Genomic DNA, 15,756 nt, shown 5'->3' on the forward strand with positions numbered 1-15,756 from the left:
AAATTCCATATGGGGGTGGGGTGGGGGCAGGAAGACACTTGTCCGTCCTTTTCCTACAGGACATGCTTTTGAACATAAGCAGAACGGGATAGTAGTGACTACCAATGGCTGGGAATCTATAGTACACATTTTCAGGGGGCAATATCACACCCATGGGGACAAAACGGGCTTAATTCTTTGGGGTACAGCAGGGTAAAAAGCCTTACTCTTTTATGTATAAAGCAGAGATGTACAAATAGCACATAAGGCCACAGACATTCAGCGTATCTGTTTTTGTCTGGCCTCAAGGTCATGCCATTACCACCCACTTGTCCTCAGAGACTGTATCTCTGACCCCACCAACTAGGTCAAAGCTACCCTTACGTGTCCTCAGGGAACCATGTACCTGTCCTTCCCAATCGCCTTGGTTGTAATTATCAGATGTTTTCATTAATCAATACCTGTTTTTTTTTTAAATTTGTATTTATTTATGAGAGACAAAGAGTGAGCAAGGGAGGTGAAGAGAGAGAGGGGGACAGAGGATCTGAAGCAGGCTCTGCACTGTCAGCATGGAGCCCAATGCAGGGCTCGAACTCATGAACCCTGAGATCATGATCTGAGCAGAAATCAAGAGTTGGACGCCTAAGTGACTGTGGCACCATGGTGTCCCCGCTATAATCTTTTTTTATTATTATTTAAAACTATTTTTAACGTTTATTTGTTTTTGAGAGTGAGAGAGACAGAGCGTGAGTGGGACAGGAGGAATGAGAGAGAGGGAGACAGAGAATCCAAAGCAGGCTCCGGGCTCCGAGCTGTCAGCACAGAGCCCGATGCAGGGCTCGAACCCATGAGCAGCGAGATCATGACCCGAGCTGAAGTCGGATGCCCCACTGACTGAGCCCCCCACCCCGGGTGCCCCTCACTCTGTGTCCTTACCTCTACACCACAAGTGCCACGAGACAGGTACCACATCTATTTTCATGCACCAATGCATCGCCAGGCCGAATGCAGTACCAGGCACATACGGTCATCAGGAATTCTTTGAGAATGAGTAAATCAACAAGTAAAGACAGCACACTCGAATTCCAGCCCGGGACGGGCCTCCATCCGTCTGTTGTGGATCTGGTTTTTAATAGCATGACTCACGGCAGTTTCTTCCTGGCCCATCAGATACACCTCAGTGACCTCAGATCCCCACCGCTGCACCTTCCACTTGCTTGCTCAGCACGGGATGGTATCATTCATAAAACGCCCATCACTTTCTTTTTACTCTTCCCTTTCCTACCCGCTCCACCCTACAAAACTAGGATTTGCACGCACCGAACGATAAGCCAATGTCTTATAATTAGATGTTTGTTCTTGCCACTGTCATTTGGCTTTGACTGTTAAGACCGGAGAGGGTAATCTAATAGCTTTGTGACCCTGAGCAACGTAAGGGACCTCTCTCTTTCCAGCCTCAGTTCTCATGGTAGAAAGATAACAACAGTTCTAACAGGTTTTTTTTGTGAAGATCAAATTAGGTAATGTGTACCAAGTACTCACCATTGTGCCTGGAACAATGTTAGCATGTAATGAACCCTAGCAGTCTTAAATTGCACCCAATGTTGTGAGCTGATAGAAGCCCTAAAGTGTAGAAGAGGGTAGACTGTTACCAAAACGTATATTTAAAGAACACTAACCAAAATTTACCTTTATTGTGCACCTATCTTGTCACCACCCATACATTTACTTACTCTCATCTTTATTAATAATCCTATGGGAAAAAAAATGCCATCAATATTCCCATTTTCAGTTGAAGATGAGATTCACACAGTGTGTAACTGATGAGTGGCATTTACACACACATTTGTCTGTCCCCAGCATCTATGCTCCCAACTCCGGGAATCTCTGGGGATCTCTAAGCAGGGAATTCAGCAAAACCACCCTGGCACGAGCCTCTTCATCTCCACATGCAGAGGAGCAGCCAATTGCAGCACAGATTCCCTTTGGTTACTTTCATTATCAACAGAGAACATTCCACGCTGGAGTCTGCCAACAGAGCTTATCCTAACAGACGGCTTCCAAGGCCTGCCAAAGAACAGGACTCCAGACGGTCTCGTTCTCCTCAATGACAAACAAGAACTCTGTTCACCCCTGCTTTATCTCTGTGTCCCCAAAAAGTAAACCCTTGGCAGCTGCTTTTTTGTAGACCTTCTAGGAAGCAAAACAATCACATGACTGAATGCTGACATCCCTCTTCCTAATTAACATGCAGAAATATGCAACCCACAACTCCAATTTGAAATGTCACTCTGGCACTGCACCTCCATGCTGAGGGAGAACCTTTGCAAGGCTCAAAGTGTATAATCAGCCTCTTCTACCCAGAGGCATTTGTAAAACAGGCATGTTTGGAACCACCCCACTGAATAGTTCATCCCTTGTAAACTCTCTCCTAGAGAAGTCCCAAGGGCTCGCCGAGGCAGCAACCTGTCTTGCTGAGTGAAAATGTCAACAAGAAAAAATAACAAGAAAGAAAAGCCAGGCAAAGGGAGATGGTACAGCTGATTTATTTCCAGCACCATATCACATACATTACTTCGGTGCTACAATTAGGAAGATGAGCCAGAGAGGAGAGACACATTTATTCCTGTGTTCTTTGTCTTGATGTCGCATCTATCTCATGACAGAATAAGGAGTTGGCTCAAATTGCAAAGCAGAGATCAATTCATGAGCTCCACTAAGAACTTCTGTGCTTTGTGAGGGACAATGGTTAGGTTCCTTATAGAGGCAGGAGAGGCCTCCACTCTGTTGGTGTAAACACTATTCTCAGCATCAGAGCTGGTGGGACGTGGAAAGTTTCATCATGCGGCCCCTAGCCCCATCACCAAACCTGGCCTTTTCCAAAGTTTCTTATCTCGGCAGACGTACCAGCATCTATCCAGTCATACAAGGCAGCAACCAGGGGTCATGCCAGGAGGACTATTGTCACCTGCACCTTCTGCCTCCTTCTTATGATAACTGATGCACTACCAAGGCCAGCTTTTTAATCACATAAAACTCAAGATTCAGTCAACTCATCATTACCACCACTACCGACACCAACACAGTCCAAACCTAACTCCAACTAGGGTTGCCGGATGAAATGCAAGACTGGATGTTCTATATTTTCATTGGTTAAGTCTAGCAACCTAACTCCAGCTCAACCTTTAGAACTTACTTCAATTATTACTTCTACGGGCGCAACTTTTCCCAACTCCATAGAGATCAAATCTCCCCAACCTATAGCCTTCTTTATTGACCCTAGAACACTCACAACCGTAGATTTCTTCCCTTGATTATATAAATAATGTGCCTTGTGCACTCTGAGACCTATGAGGACAATGATCATATCTGGTTTTGTTCAGCATTTTATTTTTAACGAGTAAACAACTGAATAAACAAACTAGCAGTACAGTCTACAAAAGAGGGATCTATTTCCAGGGAGCCGACATAGGAAATACTGGCATCCCAGTCCTGCCTGTGACATGACTTGGGGGATAGGCTTTGTCCAGGCTTTGTCCCAATGCCCTGTAGTGTCTTAGACCGGTCTCTCTCTAGATCTCAGTTCTATCTTCTGAAGAAATGACTCTACTGCATTTCCAGCTTTAAAATCCTACAACCCTGCCACTCCAAGTCCCAAAGAAATACTGGACATCAAGGACTGTGCTGACAGTTACCAGGCCCTGAGGTCTTAGTGCTTCACTCTACTTGTCTGCCATTTCACACGTCACTGAATATATCCACAAAAGAAGATCACCACTGCTCTGTAGTAACATCCTCTTTGGGAGGATTCAAAATTATCCTTTTTTAAAGGGAGCTTACCTTTGAAACACGTGCTTAGCTCTCTGAAGTCAGCTGAATGAGGGGCGCCTGGGTGGCTCAGTAGGTGAGCATCTGACTTGGGCTCAAGTCATGATCTCATAGTTTGTGAATTCAAGCCCCACGTCGAGCTCTGGGCTGAGAGCTCAGAACCTGGAGCCTGCTTCGGATTCTGTATCTCCCTCTCTCTCTGCCCCTCCCCTGCTCAATCTTGGTCTCTCAAAAGTGAATAAATGTTAAAAAACAGATATAACAACAACAAAAAATAAATAAAATGAAATCAGCTGAATGAGAAGGGAAGGGTCTTCTGGAATAGGTCCTCGTCCTTCCCTGAAGAAGCTTTCGTTCTAGAGCTGTACTACACAGCATGGCAGACACCAGATACACGTGACCACTTACTTGAAACTAAACTCAATTTAAAATTCACTTTTTCAGTCACAATAACCACATGCAGTTAGTGGCGGCCATGTTGGACAGCTGAGAATACTGAACATTTCCATCACTGAAGGAATATTTGTTGGATTGCATTGGTTCTAAAGGAAGCAGGAGATGGTTCCTTGCTCCTCCTTCTCCAGGACCAACTTTCTGACATTCTCTCGGTTCATCCTACTTGCTCTCTCTGGATTCAGGCCTTGAAGCCGGGGCTAATTCCCAAACTGAAACAACGTCCCCGAGTCTCTCACTTGAACCCATGAGGTCCCCTGGCCAACTGCCACTTCCTCAAGGGGGTCTACTCTGATATGAAATTAGATGCAGTGCCCCTGCTGTATGTTTCTGGAGAAGCCTAGAGTTCCCTTCTCAGAACATGCACCACTTCTCTCGAAATTGTTTAATTTGCCTCTTAAGACTAAGGGGCAGAGTATGGACCCTGGAGCCAGGCCGCCTGGGTTTGGATCCCAGCTCTATTCCTGGCTGACCATGTGAACTTAGAAAAGATAACTGGCCTCTCTGGGTCTCATACTCCTCTTCTGGAAAATGGGGAATGAAAATGGGTGCCTACCTCTTATGATTGGTGGGTAATGAAGTGAGTTGGTGGCATATAACCCACTTACGAGTACTCAGCACACAGTACCTGCTGGACAAGTACTGGCAAAAACAAATCACTAAAAAGCATAAGCATCTTCCAAGGCACAGCTGCTGTGGTTTTCCATCCTGCATATCACACTTGATGCCATGGAACAACATCTGATGCAAAGCAAATGCTCAATAAATACTTGGTGAAGTGCACTGTGCATGCCTAGAAGGACTTGCTTCAAAATTGCGTGGCCAGAAACTTACTGTAGAGTTACGCTCAGAACAGTGTATTGAGATACTTGTTCAGGAGAGCTCATGGCAACCATGCTTCCAAACCATAATGGGGAGTGGGGGTAACATCCTAAATGTCCACCTGCAGGGGACTGGTCAGCATACACTGGGATACTGTGTAGCATTTTAAAAGAAGGAGGCAGAAGTCTATCGGGCAATGTAGAAAGATTCCCAAGAACTGTGGACTGGGAAGGGCAAGAAGAGAGAAATAAACAAGGGTACTACCTACAAGCTCTTTGTGTCTACCTTTTCTAAATCTCTACACTAAATTCTTTAACAGTGGATCTCCATGGGGAAGAAGAGAAGCAACTTGGACTGGAGTATGTTTATGTTCTTCACTATATGAAGTATTCCATCATGTATATGTATTACTTTTACTTAAAATGATCAAAGTGTGTTGCCCTGAAGAGTGTTCTATGGGGGCACCTGGCTGGGTCAGTTGTAGGAGCATGCAACTCTTTGTCTCAGGGTCCTGAGTCTGAGCCCCATGTTGGGTGTAGAGATCACTTAAAAAAACAAATAAGCTTTCTTAAAAAAGGAGAATTTTGTGTTGTTATACTAGACTTTTCTCTCTGGAACCAGGACACGCCAAGAGGAAAACAATCTGAGAAGACAAAAAGACGGTGAATACCTGGGAAGTAAATAAAGATGTTTTACTGGCAAATGCGCTGGTTTACTGACTAGCAGAAGGGGGAGGGAATCCACCAGGGTGGCAATTTCGGACCAGTCGTGTGTGTAAATATAAGAGCTAACGCTGATTGAGAGCTTACATGTGTCAGACACTGTGCTCAGCCCTTTCCAATTATTGTCTCATTTAATCCTACCTATGAGGAAGCACTATTATTATCCTCATTTTACCGAAGGGAAAATGGAGACACGGAGCATTAAGCAACTTGCCGGAGGGCACACAGCTCCACAGCAGAGGGGCTGAGATTCAATCTCAGGCGGGGCTGCAGCCCAGCCCGAGCGCTTATTAGCGACCAATAGACAGCTGCCATCGGGCTGGTCCAAGGGAGGTAAAGACAGAGGAAGTTCTCCAAAGATCCGGCCAGCTCTATGCCTTTGACAGTATTTGGCATTTAATAAAAATTCCACTTTGCTTCTAGCTTATAAGAGTCAACATAATACACTTCAGTTGGTTCCAAAAAAGTATGAGCTGTCTCATATGGTAGGAAAATTATACAGCTAAAAGGTCAAAGGCTGACACACACCGAACAGTCAAAAGGCTGAAAAATGGAATGGATTAATGCTGGGCATAAGAAATTTCAACTCCAAAACAACAGAGCAACCAACATTCACAGAAAGATGGTTTTATATGAGATGATCAGACGCTCTCTGAAAAATGCTTCCCTATTGCTACCCAGCATGAAGTTAGGTTAAGGTATGGATGAGTTATTTCTATGATTTTTTAGTTATAGCCAGGCTATTCTTTTCTTAGGGTTTTCAGGAAAGAGAGTGTGAGATCTGAAAGTCAAACTGAGCTGGGTTTGGTTCCGGGCTCCAGTATTCTAACATCAGCTCTGAACCTTGAAAATGTTCCTAACTGCTACTTGGTCTTAGCATTCCCATCTAAATATTCGGTGATAACAGCTACTCTGTCAAAGTGATAAAAATGAAATGAGAAAACCAACGGACTCCACCTGTATATCACCTGTAATATAAACAACTCAATAAAAAGAGGTTAGCTTCCTTGTTTCCCAGACAGGTGGTTGTCTATGCCACATGCTTTTCTTTTTCAACCCAACACATACTCTTTGGGATTGCATGATTCCCACCCTTAACCTTTCCAAAAATGCAAATGGGTATTTTTTAGATGAGGGGATTCAAGCTCCCCAGACGGGCATAATAACCGATTTCAAATAAGGACAATTCACTTTCTGCTAATGAAAGGGGATTCACACTTGTTCTGGTCTGGGCCACTGGAATTTTCAACTACATTCACATTTGCAAGACAACCTTGAAGAGGCTCCTGGTACATCCACTTAGTACCGCCCCCCTCTTCCCTCACCTCACTCCTAGGCCTTAGTGAATCACCCTTTCTCAGATTCCCTTCCAGTCTCCTAACCACCAATCATATCCCAACACTTCCAGGAAACTAAGACAATTGATAGTTACCAATACTCAAGGGAAATATTTCTGAATTCACAATCAGGAATTGATTAACATCTAAACACAGCCTAATGTATATTCACAATTTGGAAATGGGCAGTAGGTACAGAGATAATGCTCTGCCCTTCCCCCCTCCAAAGAATATCAAACCATAATCAGCATATATAAGATCCGTGACCCGTACTTAATTGTTACCCACTGACTGGAACAGGGGTTATTATTACATCAAAGCTACAATATCCCTAATAAAATAACAGTCTTTGTACCCTTTGTTTTTAAGTCTACTCTTGAAAATGCCCCTGTGATCACCTAACAAATCCAAATTTTAAAATGACTAAGACCTACCATAATAATTTGACCAAGTTAATATAATCTGACCTAGTTAATAGTATCATATTATGCTCTTCAGTCTCAAATAGTTACACTCAAAAGAACAATCAAGCTACAATAATGTTTCCAGAAAACATACATTGAATTTTTTCCCCACATTTGGCTTTGACCTTGCTACGCCATTTGTGGGATCTCATCCTATAGACATATTTGCACTTGTGTGAAATGATTTATATCCATGTTATTTAATGCAGGTAGTGTTTTGAAACATTAAAAGTATTTATCCATAGGGAACTAGTTAAATAAATCATGGCCATGCTGATACAATGAGATTATACAGCCATTTAAAATATATAACGAATGCTTTCTTACTGCATTGCAAAAACTGATCAGACATCCTATTAAATAAAAGACCAAGGTACCAAACAGCATGTATTGCACACTACCTTTTTGTGTAAAATAGGGGAGACATAAAAACACATGCACAAAACACATTTGTTTATATACACACATGCACATGTATCCTTGTATTTACATAAAGAAGTTTCAGAAGGGTGATCAAAAACTAATGGCATTGCATGTAATATTGAGAAAGAAGAATGTAAAATTAGGCAAATAAAGATAGGTTTAGGAGAGAGATTACTTATTTAATACTTTGAAATATTTTGTTTCATGAACCATATACATGTATTATCTATTCAAAAAATGCATTAAAAATCAATTAGCGGTAAAACATGACATTCCATTTTCAAGTTTAAAACAGTACCTATAAGGTGACATTTTGTGACTGACCATGACTCTTTGCCCTCTTCTTTTTAAAAAAAAATGTTTTAAAAATATTTTTACTTATTTTTGAGAGACAGAGCGTGAGCAGGGGAGGGGCAGAGAGTGAGACACGGAATCCGAAGCAGGCTCCAGGCTCTGAGCTGTCAGCACAGAGCATGAAATGGGGCTTGAACCCACAAACTGTGAGATCACGACCTGAGCCAAAGTCAGATGCTTAACCGCCTGAGCCACCCAGGCGCCCTTCTAATACCATGCATACTTATACTGAAAAACAAGGCGTGTGCATGCACGCACACAGATACACACATTTAAATTAATAAATTAATAAATTAATAAAGGAGAAAACTCTTGGAGAAGAAAAGTCCCCAAAACTATTTTTGAAGAGCTCCACAAAGCCTTATTCCATACACCTTATTTCATCAATCACATTAAGGTGAGCTGCAATCTCCTGTAGCTGATGAGACTCCTCTATTCACAAAACACTTATGCCTGAATGGCCCCGATCCTCCAAAGCGCCCAGGACAGAGGCATCCTCACCACTGTTGCGTAGACATGCTCACCTTCATAGGTGCCGACTTCCAGAAGGGTCCCACTCTGCTCGAGGTCCAAGAACTCCTTCACAGTCAGAAAGTTATAGTCCACGCCAGGCACTTCTCCTTCTCTCGGAGACCGGGTTGTGCCTGCATAAATGCAAGGGACACCATCAGTCAACGCAAACAGGAAGCTCCCCATTTAGGTGTAATTAACATAACCTGTTCCCTAGGCTGGAGGACCCGGTCAAGGACTTGGTCAAGGCACCTTCGTTCTAACAGCACAGCATCCCCACTTCCACCCTCTCGTGCTGGCGACCTTCAGGCGGGAGAAAGAGCAAACCAAGCACAGCTGGGTAGCCTGGGGTGAGTTTTATCATTTCTTAAAATGCACTGAATGAAAAAGGCAGACTGGATTTTACACGGACAATATTCACAACCAGCAGCTTTTAGGACTCCAGTAAATACTAAAAAGTTATCCACCTTAAGCTCAGAGCCTAAGGGGTTTATGTGTTTACCACAGGCCTCACAATTCTTGTGTTCCGAGGTACATCCAGCAAGTTCCAATGTAATAAGCCGTTTGAAGAAAATGACACCCACTGCATCAACATATCACTAGAGAAACGCAATTACCCAAGATCGGTGGATGGAGATCTCCCAGGGTTTAAAATGCTGCTGCTCTCTGTGTAATTAATATGTTTGACGAAAAGAGGCCACCCCTAAGTTCTGACTGGAAAGAAGGGACACTGAATTTACTAGGAAATCTCCTTTTGAATTAATATGGTCATTCGCTCAGTGACTAATAAACATAGCAATTCTTCTAATGAGTCATACAGGGCCTCTGGAGTATTTAAGTCACCCAGCTCAGGTGCTAGGCTCCAGACCTATCATTTTAGCCTAATCTCAACAAAAAGTGTGGAAGGAATGAGGAAGGAATGTGGTTTACATACAAACCAAAGAAGAAAACCAACCAAGAAGCCATTACATAGTGTGTACTAGGAACTAATGTTAAATATTAGGAAAGACCAAAAGAGAGCCAAACACATGATTTCTGCTCTTACATTCAAGTTAGGTGAAGCATCTACATAACTTATTTTGCAAGGCACCATTAGCTGTGATGCTTTAAGGTCAATGTTTCCTACATAATGAGCAGGGATTCTTCTTGATTCCTAGGAACTTAGTAGGCAAGGATTTCCCCCAATCCTGGAAACTTTAAAACAATTAAATAACCAACTGTTTGTACCTTGTGGCTCTAATGTTCTATGATCACTTGCCTAGGTGAATGATCATGTCCATACACCTACGGTGGCTATCCAGAATCCTTTCAAGTCAAAAACGAAACAAAAAACAAAACAAAAAAACCCCCACACACCTCAACACTTGCTGCGTATTTAACTCGGGGTAAGTACATTTTAAATGAGCCTGATTTTTCCAATATCTGAAATCTGAATGTTTTAAAGAGTTGCACAGCGTCCACAGTATGGTTGTATTGCACACGTTTGCTCATCAGGTCCCACATACTAAAGCTTTCTGGTAAAGAAGCCTTCTTGTGTCCAGAAGTCTACTCTTGATTTTTTTTTACTGTTATTTTTTTGAAGGAGAGAGAGAGACAGAGTGTGAGTGGGGGGGCGGGGGGCGGCAGAGAGAGAGGGAGATACAGAATATGAAGCAGACTCCAGGCTCTGATCTGTCAGCACACAGCCTGACGTGGGACTCGAACTCTAGACTTTGAGATCATGACCTGAGCCGAAGTCGGACGCTTAACCAACTGAGCCATCCAGGGGCCCCCAGAAGTCTACACTTGTACCATCTCCTAATTTCCCATTTCTGGCTCACCTGGCAGATGATACAAGTCCCTTTAGGTAGACTACAAGCTTTAAATTGCAATCTCCAATATCAGGCACAGAGCAGGTACTCCAGAACCATAAAGAATACCATATACTGTTGATGAGTTGGTGTCTGCGGTGGGAATGATAAGTTCAAGGCTTGCCACTCCTTCCAACAACCTGTGGTCCTGGGCATGTTCCTTAGCTTCTGTTATTACTTAGTTTCCTCATCTGTGAACTAGGGATAACAGTGGTACCTATGCTATAGGTTTGTTGTGTGCACTGAATGAAGTAAACCTTTCAGAAGGCTTAGCTCAATAATTGTCAGCACATATTATAGTTTATAGCATTGTCAGAATGAAATGAGTTGACAGAATGCTATAGTTCAAATATTTACAGAGGTCCCAATTAAAGCAAGCACCAGTTCAGGCACTGAGGAAACGCTGGTGAATAAGACAAAGCCCCTGACCTAATGGAATTTACATTTTACTATGAAAGAAGAAAAAATGCATATGTGAATATAGCATATAATTACAGGTGGAAACAATTCGTCCATAGGAAACATAGATGAACGTGTCTCAGAGCAATGTAAGGTAAAGGATTTTTTTTTTTTTTTTTTTTTGATAAAGGATTTACAAGTATCTTGGAAGAGGAGTGCCTGGGTGGTTCAGATGGTTAAGTGGCTGACTTCGGCTCAGGTCATGATCTTGTGGTTCATGAGTTCAGGCCCCGCCTCAGGGCTCTGTGCTGACAGCTCAGAGCCTGGAGCCTGCTTCAGATTCTGTGTCTCCCTCTCTCTCTCCCCATCCCTCGCTCATGCTATCTCTCTCTCTCTCTCCCCAAAAAGAATAAACATTAAGAAAAAAATTTTTTAAAGTATCTTGAAGAAGGAAGCAGGGTAGGGGGCGGGGAAGTTATTTTAGGTGGGGATTAGGAAAAAGCAGGCTAAGGAGCGGCCACCTAAAATGAGAGCCATGACAAAGTGATGGGAAAGTAGGGGACTGGTGGGGAGGCCAAGAACTTGGATGCAGGAATAGGCTCTGTATGTTGGGGGAAGGGCAGAGTAATTGTGACAGAATAATGGAAAGGAGGTTAGAAATAAAAGCAAGGGGACACCTTAGGGAAGCCACAGCAGACACTTCATATTTTATCCTAAGGAAGATGGGAAGCCACTGGAAGGTTTTCAGCAGGGTGGTGCTCTGATTCGTTTTAAGAAGATCATGAAGCTTGACAGAGAACAGGCTTTGGGCAGAGGAGTAGGAGGAGGTGGGCAAGAACAGAAGCAATGAAACCAGTGAGGGGGCTATTACAGGGTCCACGTGAGAGAAAATCAGGGCATGGACAAGAATCGCAGGGTGGGGAGTAGTGCAAAGCAATCAGATTTCTATCATCCGTGGTGAATATTACAAATAGCTGTGATACAGTCCACAGGATAGACAGGTTAAACTCACCAAGCCACACTAGATCTGTATTTCGAAGACAGAACTTGTTGATGGAGTGGAGGGAGTGTGTAAGAAAAAGAGAAGGATAAAGACTGACATCCCATTCTTTGACCTGGGCAAAATAGGCAAATGGCCTGGTGCCCTTTACAGAGATTAAGAAGACAGGGGAGGCAGTGGTTCCTAGGGGAAAAAACATTAAGAGTTCACTCGTGGGCAGGTCAAGTTTGAGATGCTGATTACACACGTAGATGCGGAGGGCTGTGGACAGCTGACCAGGTAAGTCTGGAGATCAGAGTGGGGACGGGGACACAAAATCGGGAGTGATCAGCAAACCACTGGCATTTGAAGGTAAGAGACAGAGATCATCCAGGGAGAGTGTGTGGCGTGTGTAGAAAAGGAAGGCAAGAGGTTTGGGTTGAACACTAAAACCTTGGAATTTTTAGAAACTGAGAAAGACCCTCAAAGAAAACTAAGACGTAGCGGTCAGCAAGGCAGGAAGAAGCAAATGTTGTCTTGGAGCCACGTGACAAAAGCTGTTTATCCGGCTGCTCAGAAGACACAGTCTCCACCATATTGGGAAACCCCAGTGTGGGGCAAGAACAGAAACTCTCTGAAACTTGCCATGAAGGGGTCTGTCCTAAATGTGTTCTGTATGGCAACTTTCTACTCAGGCACCGTACCATAAATCCATTAACCTAATCTATCCCCCAACCCCACTCCCCCCCCCCAAAAAAGATGAGGATAAATAAAACTAAATGAAAGATCTGTTGGGTTTTTGCGGTCTTCCAAAACCAGACAACGATGGGTTTTCCCCTCTCCTTCAGTAGCCGCCTTCTCTTTGCCATTGACCAGTTTGCCAGATTTCCTTTCAAAGCAACAGTCACCCCTGGGTCTTAATTTCCTGAAAGGATTCAAAATTACAGAAGAACTTCAAAAATGCTACATTTTAGAGGAATAATGAAACCAGTAGATACTCGTCTCCCGTGTAAATAAATATGTTTGGTGGCCTTTGAGCTGCAGGAGAAGGAGGTGGGGGGCGGGTTAGTCTCCACCCACGGAACCTTCAGGGTTTATTACCCAGACAAAACCTTTCTACTCGGCAGGCTAGCAGGAGGTTTACTCCCAGTTATCCTCCGAGTAACCCGCCCTGGGTCTGGGCCAACATGACCAGGCTCCATTCAGTGACGATAGGGAGAAAAGGGCAGGGGAGGGGACCCCGCCTCCTCTTTTCTTCTAGCAGAATGACAGGCTGCCGGCTGGACACACGCCTGGCAGATGGCATTTCAAAGGGTTTTCAGGAGCCATCTGGGGTGGGTACAATTATTACAAACCACACTTCTAACAAAGCCAGAAGGGTTACTTCCTGGCAGATGAGAAGTAAAACAAATTCTATCATGTTCCTCAGGGACAGCGTATTAAAAAAAAAAAAAAAATAATCACCAGGCTGACAAAGTGGGGTTTTCCACATCCTACAACACTGCCTTCTGCTTGTCTAGCCAGAAATCGGGCCAGTGTCTTACAGTTATTAGATTTAAGCAAATAAGCACAGTGTTCACCTCCTTGCCTGCAAAAAAACAAACAAACAAAACAGGAGTGAGACAGAAGATCAAACCGTAGAGTAGGAAAGGATAGCATCCATTAACTGGATGCTTACTTAAGGTCACAGGCAATGTTAAGCACTCCGTCAATACTCCTGGATTTGTTACAAGAAAGGTAAAAGGAAAGAGTGTTATTATACTCATTTTATTGATGAGGAAGCTGAGACAGAAAGGAAAGTTAACTGCCCAAGGTCATGTAACAAGGAAGCCAGGAAGAGGTATGGTCTCTTAGGAAAATAAATCTCTTTAGATATTTGTGGCAGCAGGGTTTGTAGCAAAAACAAAACAAAAAGAACGAAGCAAAAGCAGTCCTCCAAAATGAAAACCCGAGTGCCCATAAATATGGGAATGATTGCATGGAATACGGTAGATTCACCCTCAGGAAAATGTTTTCACTATGTAAACAACAGTGAGATCTACGCACAGTCACCAGAAGGAAGGAATGTCTATGATGTTCAGCTGAGTGACACAAACAAGTTACAGAATACTATGTAAACTATCACTGACTTTTAGTGAAGCCCTATGGATGCTGCATGTTTTTTGAGTTAAGAAATCATTAAGTGGGCAGAATAATCCTAAATCCTTAGCAGAGGTAACCTCAGGAATGTGGGTTCAGAAACGAACAGAGACAACATGATTATTCCTTTAAATACCTCTCATACTCTGAATTGTACGAATGGGTATGTAGCTGTTCCGGCATTTTATAAATTGAATGATTATTTCAGGAATCTTGAAAAACAACTTGATTCTTGGGTACCCTACTCAACTATCTTCCATAGTCACTTAGTCCTTGCAAAACTGTGCAACAGAATACAGGCTCCAAGTGAATCAAACAAACAGTTATGTTCCAAGGTTTCCCGTGGCACAGAAAGCCGGCATCCATGTCAACAACACTTACCTTTAGTTAATGAATAAAAATACACTACATATAAAGTTGAGAAGATGGTGCTGCTCATTTTCTGCCTGATTTTATTTTATTTTTTATTTAAAAAATTTTTAATTAAAAAATTTTTTTTTCTCTTAAGGTTTATTTATTTTTGAGACAGAGAGAGAGAGACAGAGCATGAACTGGGGAGGGTCAGGCAGAGAGGGAGACACAGAATCTGAAACAGGCTCCAGGCTCTGAGCTGTCAGCACAGAGCCCGACGCGGGGCTCGAACTCACAAACGGCGAGATCATGACCTGAGCCGAAGCCGGACGCTCAACCGACCGAGCCACCCAGGTGCCCCTGCCTGATTTTATTTTTTAAACTCAATCCATTAGTCACTTAAAGAGAGCCTTTTTTAAGTGTTAAAATGCTTACAAAATTTCACTGGGTAGTCAATGCCATCAAACTTTCCCACCACCTGATCATAACTGAACAACTGAATTTGAGCTATGCCCTGCTGAATGTCTCAGTATGAATTAGCAATGCCCCCAAAAGTCCACCTTTTAAAGCCTGAGTGGCTGCTTGCTTCTTACACACATTTTATGGTTCATAAACTTTTGGTATACTTGGCTTGAGTGACCCTTCCTGAGGAAATCACAAAGTGACCTTCCTTATCAAACTCCACAAACCGTGGCTATAGAAAGGAAGATGGATCCAGTGCTCATTAGATCTCTCCTTTGAATCTGAACATTCTCGTGAAACATCCAATCGAGGAAGCAAACGAAATCTTAGGGATGGCACGCACCATGCTGTTTCCTCCTGCCTCATATTCCCAGCATCATCAGGGTTTCAGGTGAGCTGTCACTCAGTACCTATCCAAAAGGTCTCAAGGCCAGAATGCTAATAGAAGAATCATTACCCTACTAAGACTGAATTGTTAATAGTCAGTGATTTCACCTGCTGTTAAATTAATCTGGGTCCTGCTTATCAAAATCCAACAATGAGACTTCAAAAAATTATAGTCCCTTCAACTACCTTCGACGTTAAGGCAAGATCATTTCGTACAATAAAGCAATTACTCGCATTGCTTGAAATTCGTTGGCTACCTAGGACAGCCTCATGCTGTTCATTTCTTTTCGCTAATGG

The 15,756-nt window shown here is 43.1% G+C and overlaps 1 protein-coding gene across 9 annotated transcripts in view; it reads right to left on the reverse strand.

Moving 5' to 3' along the window:
- Nucleotides 1–15,756, reverse strand: part of MAGI1 (membrane associated guanylate kinase, WW and PDZ domain containing 1) — a 631,452-nt gene that overhangs the window by 119,384 nt on the left and 496,312 nt on the right. For all 9 annotated transcript variants that reach the window (XM_042929917.1, XM_042929912.1, XM_042929918.1 and 6 more), the window contains exon 3: nt 8,907–9,026. In XM_042929917.1, the coding sequence (XP_042785851.1) occupies nt 8,907–9,026 (120 nt within the window). The remainder of the gene's footprint in view (nt 1–8,906; nt 9,027–15,756) is intronic.

This window comes from Panthera leo, chromosome A2, assembly GCF_018350215.1.
Source record: "Panthera leo isolate Ple1 chromosome A2, P.leo_Ple1_pat1.1, whole genome shotgun sequence".
NCBI lineage: Eukaryota > Metazoa > Chordata > Mammalia > Carnivora > Felidae > Panthera > Panthera leo.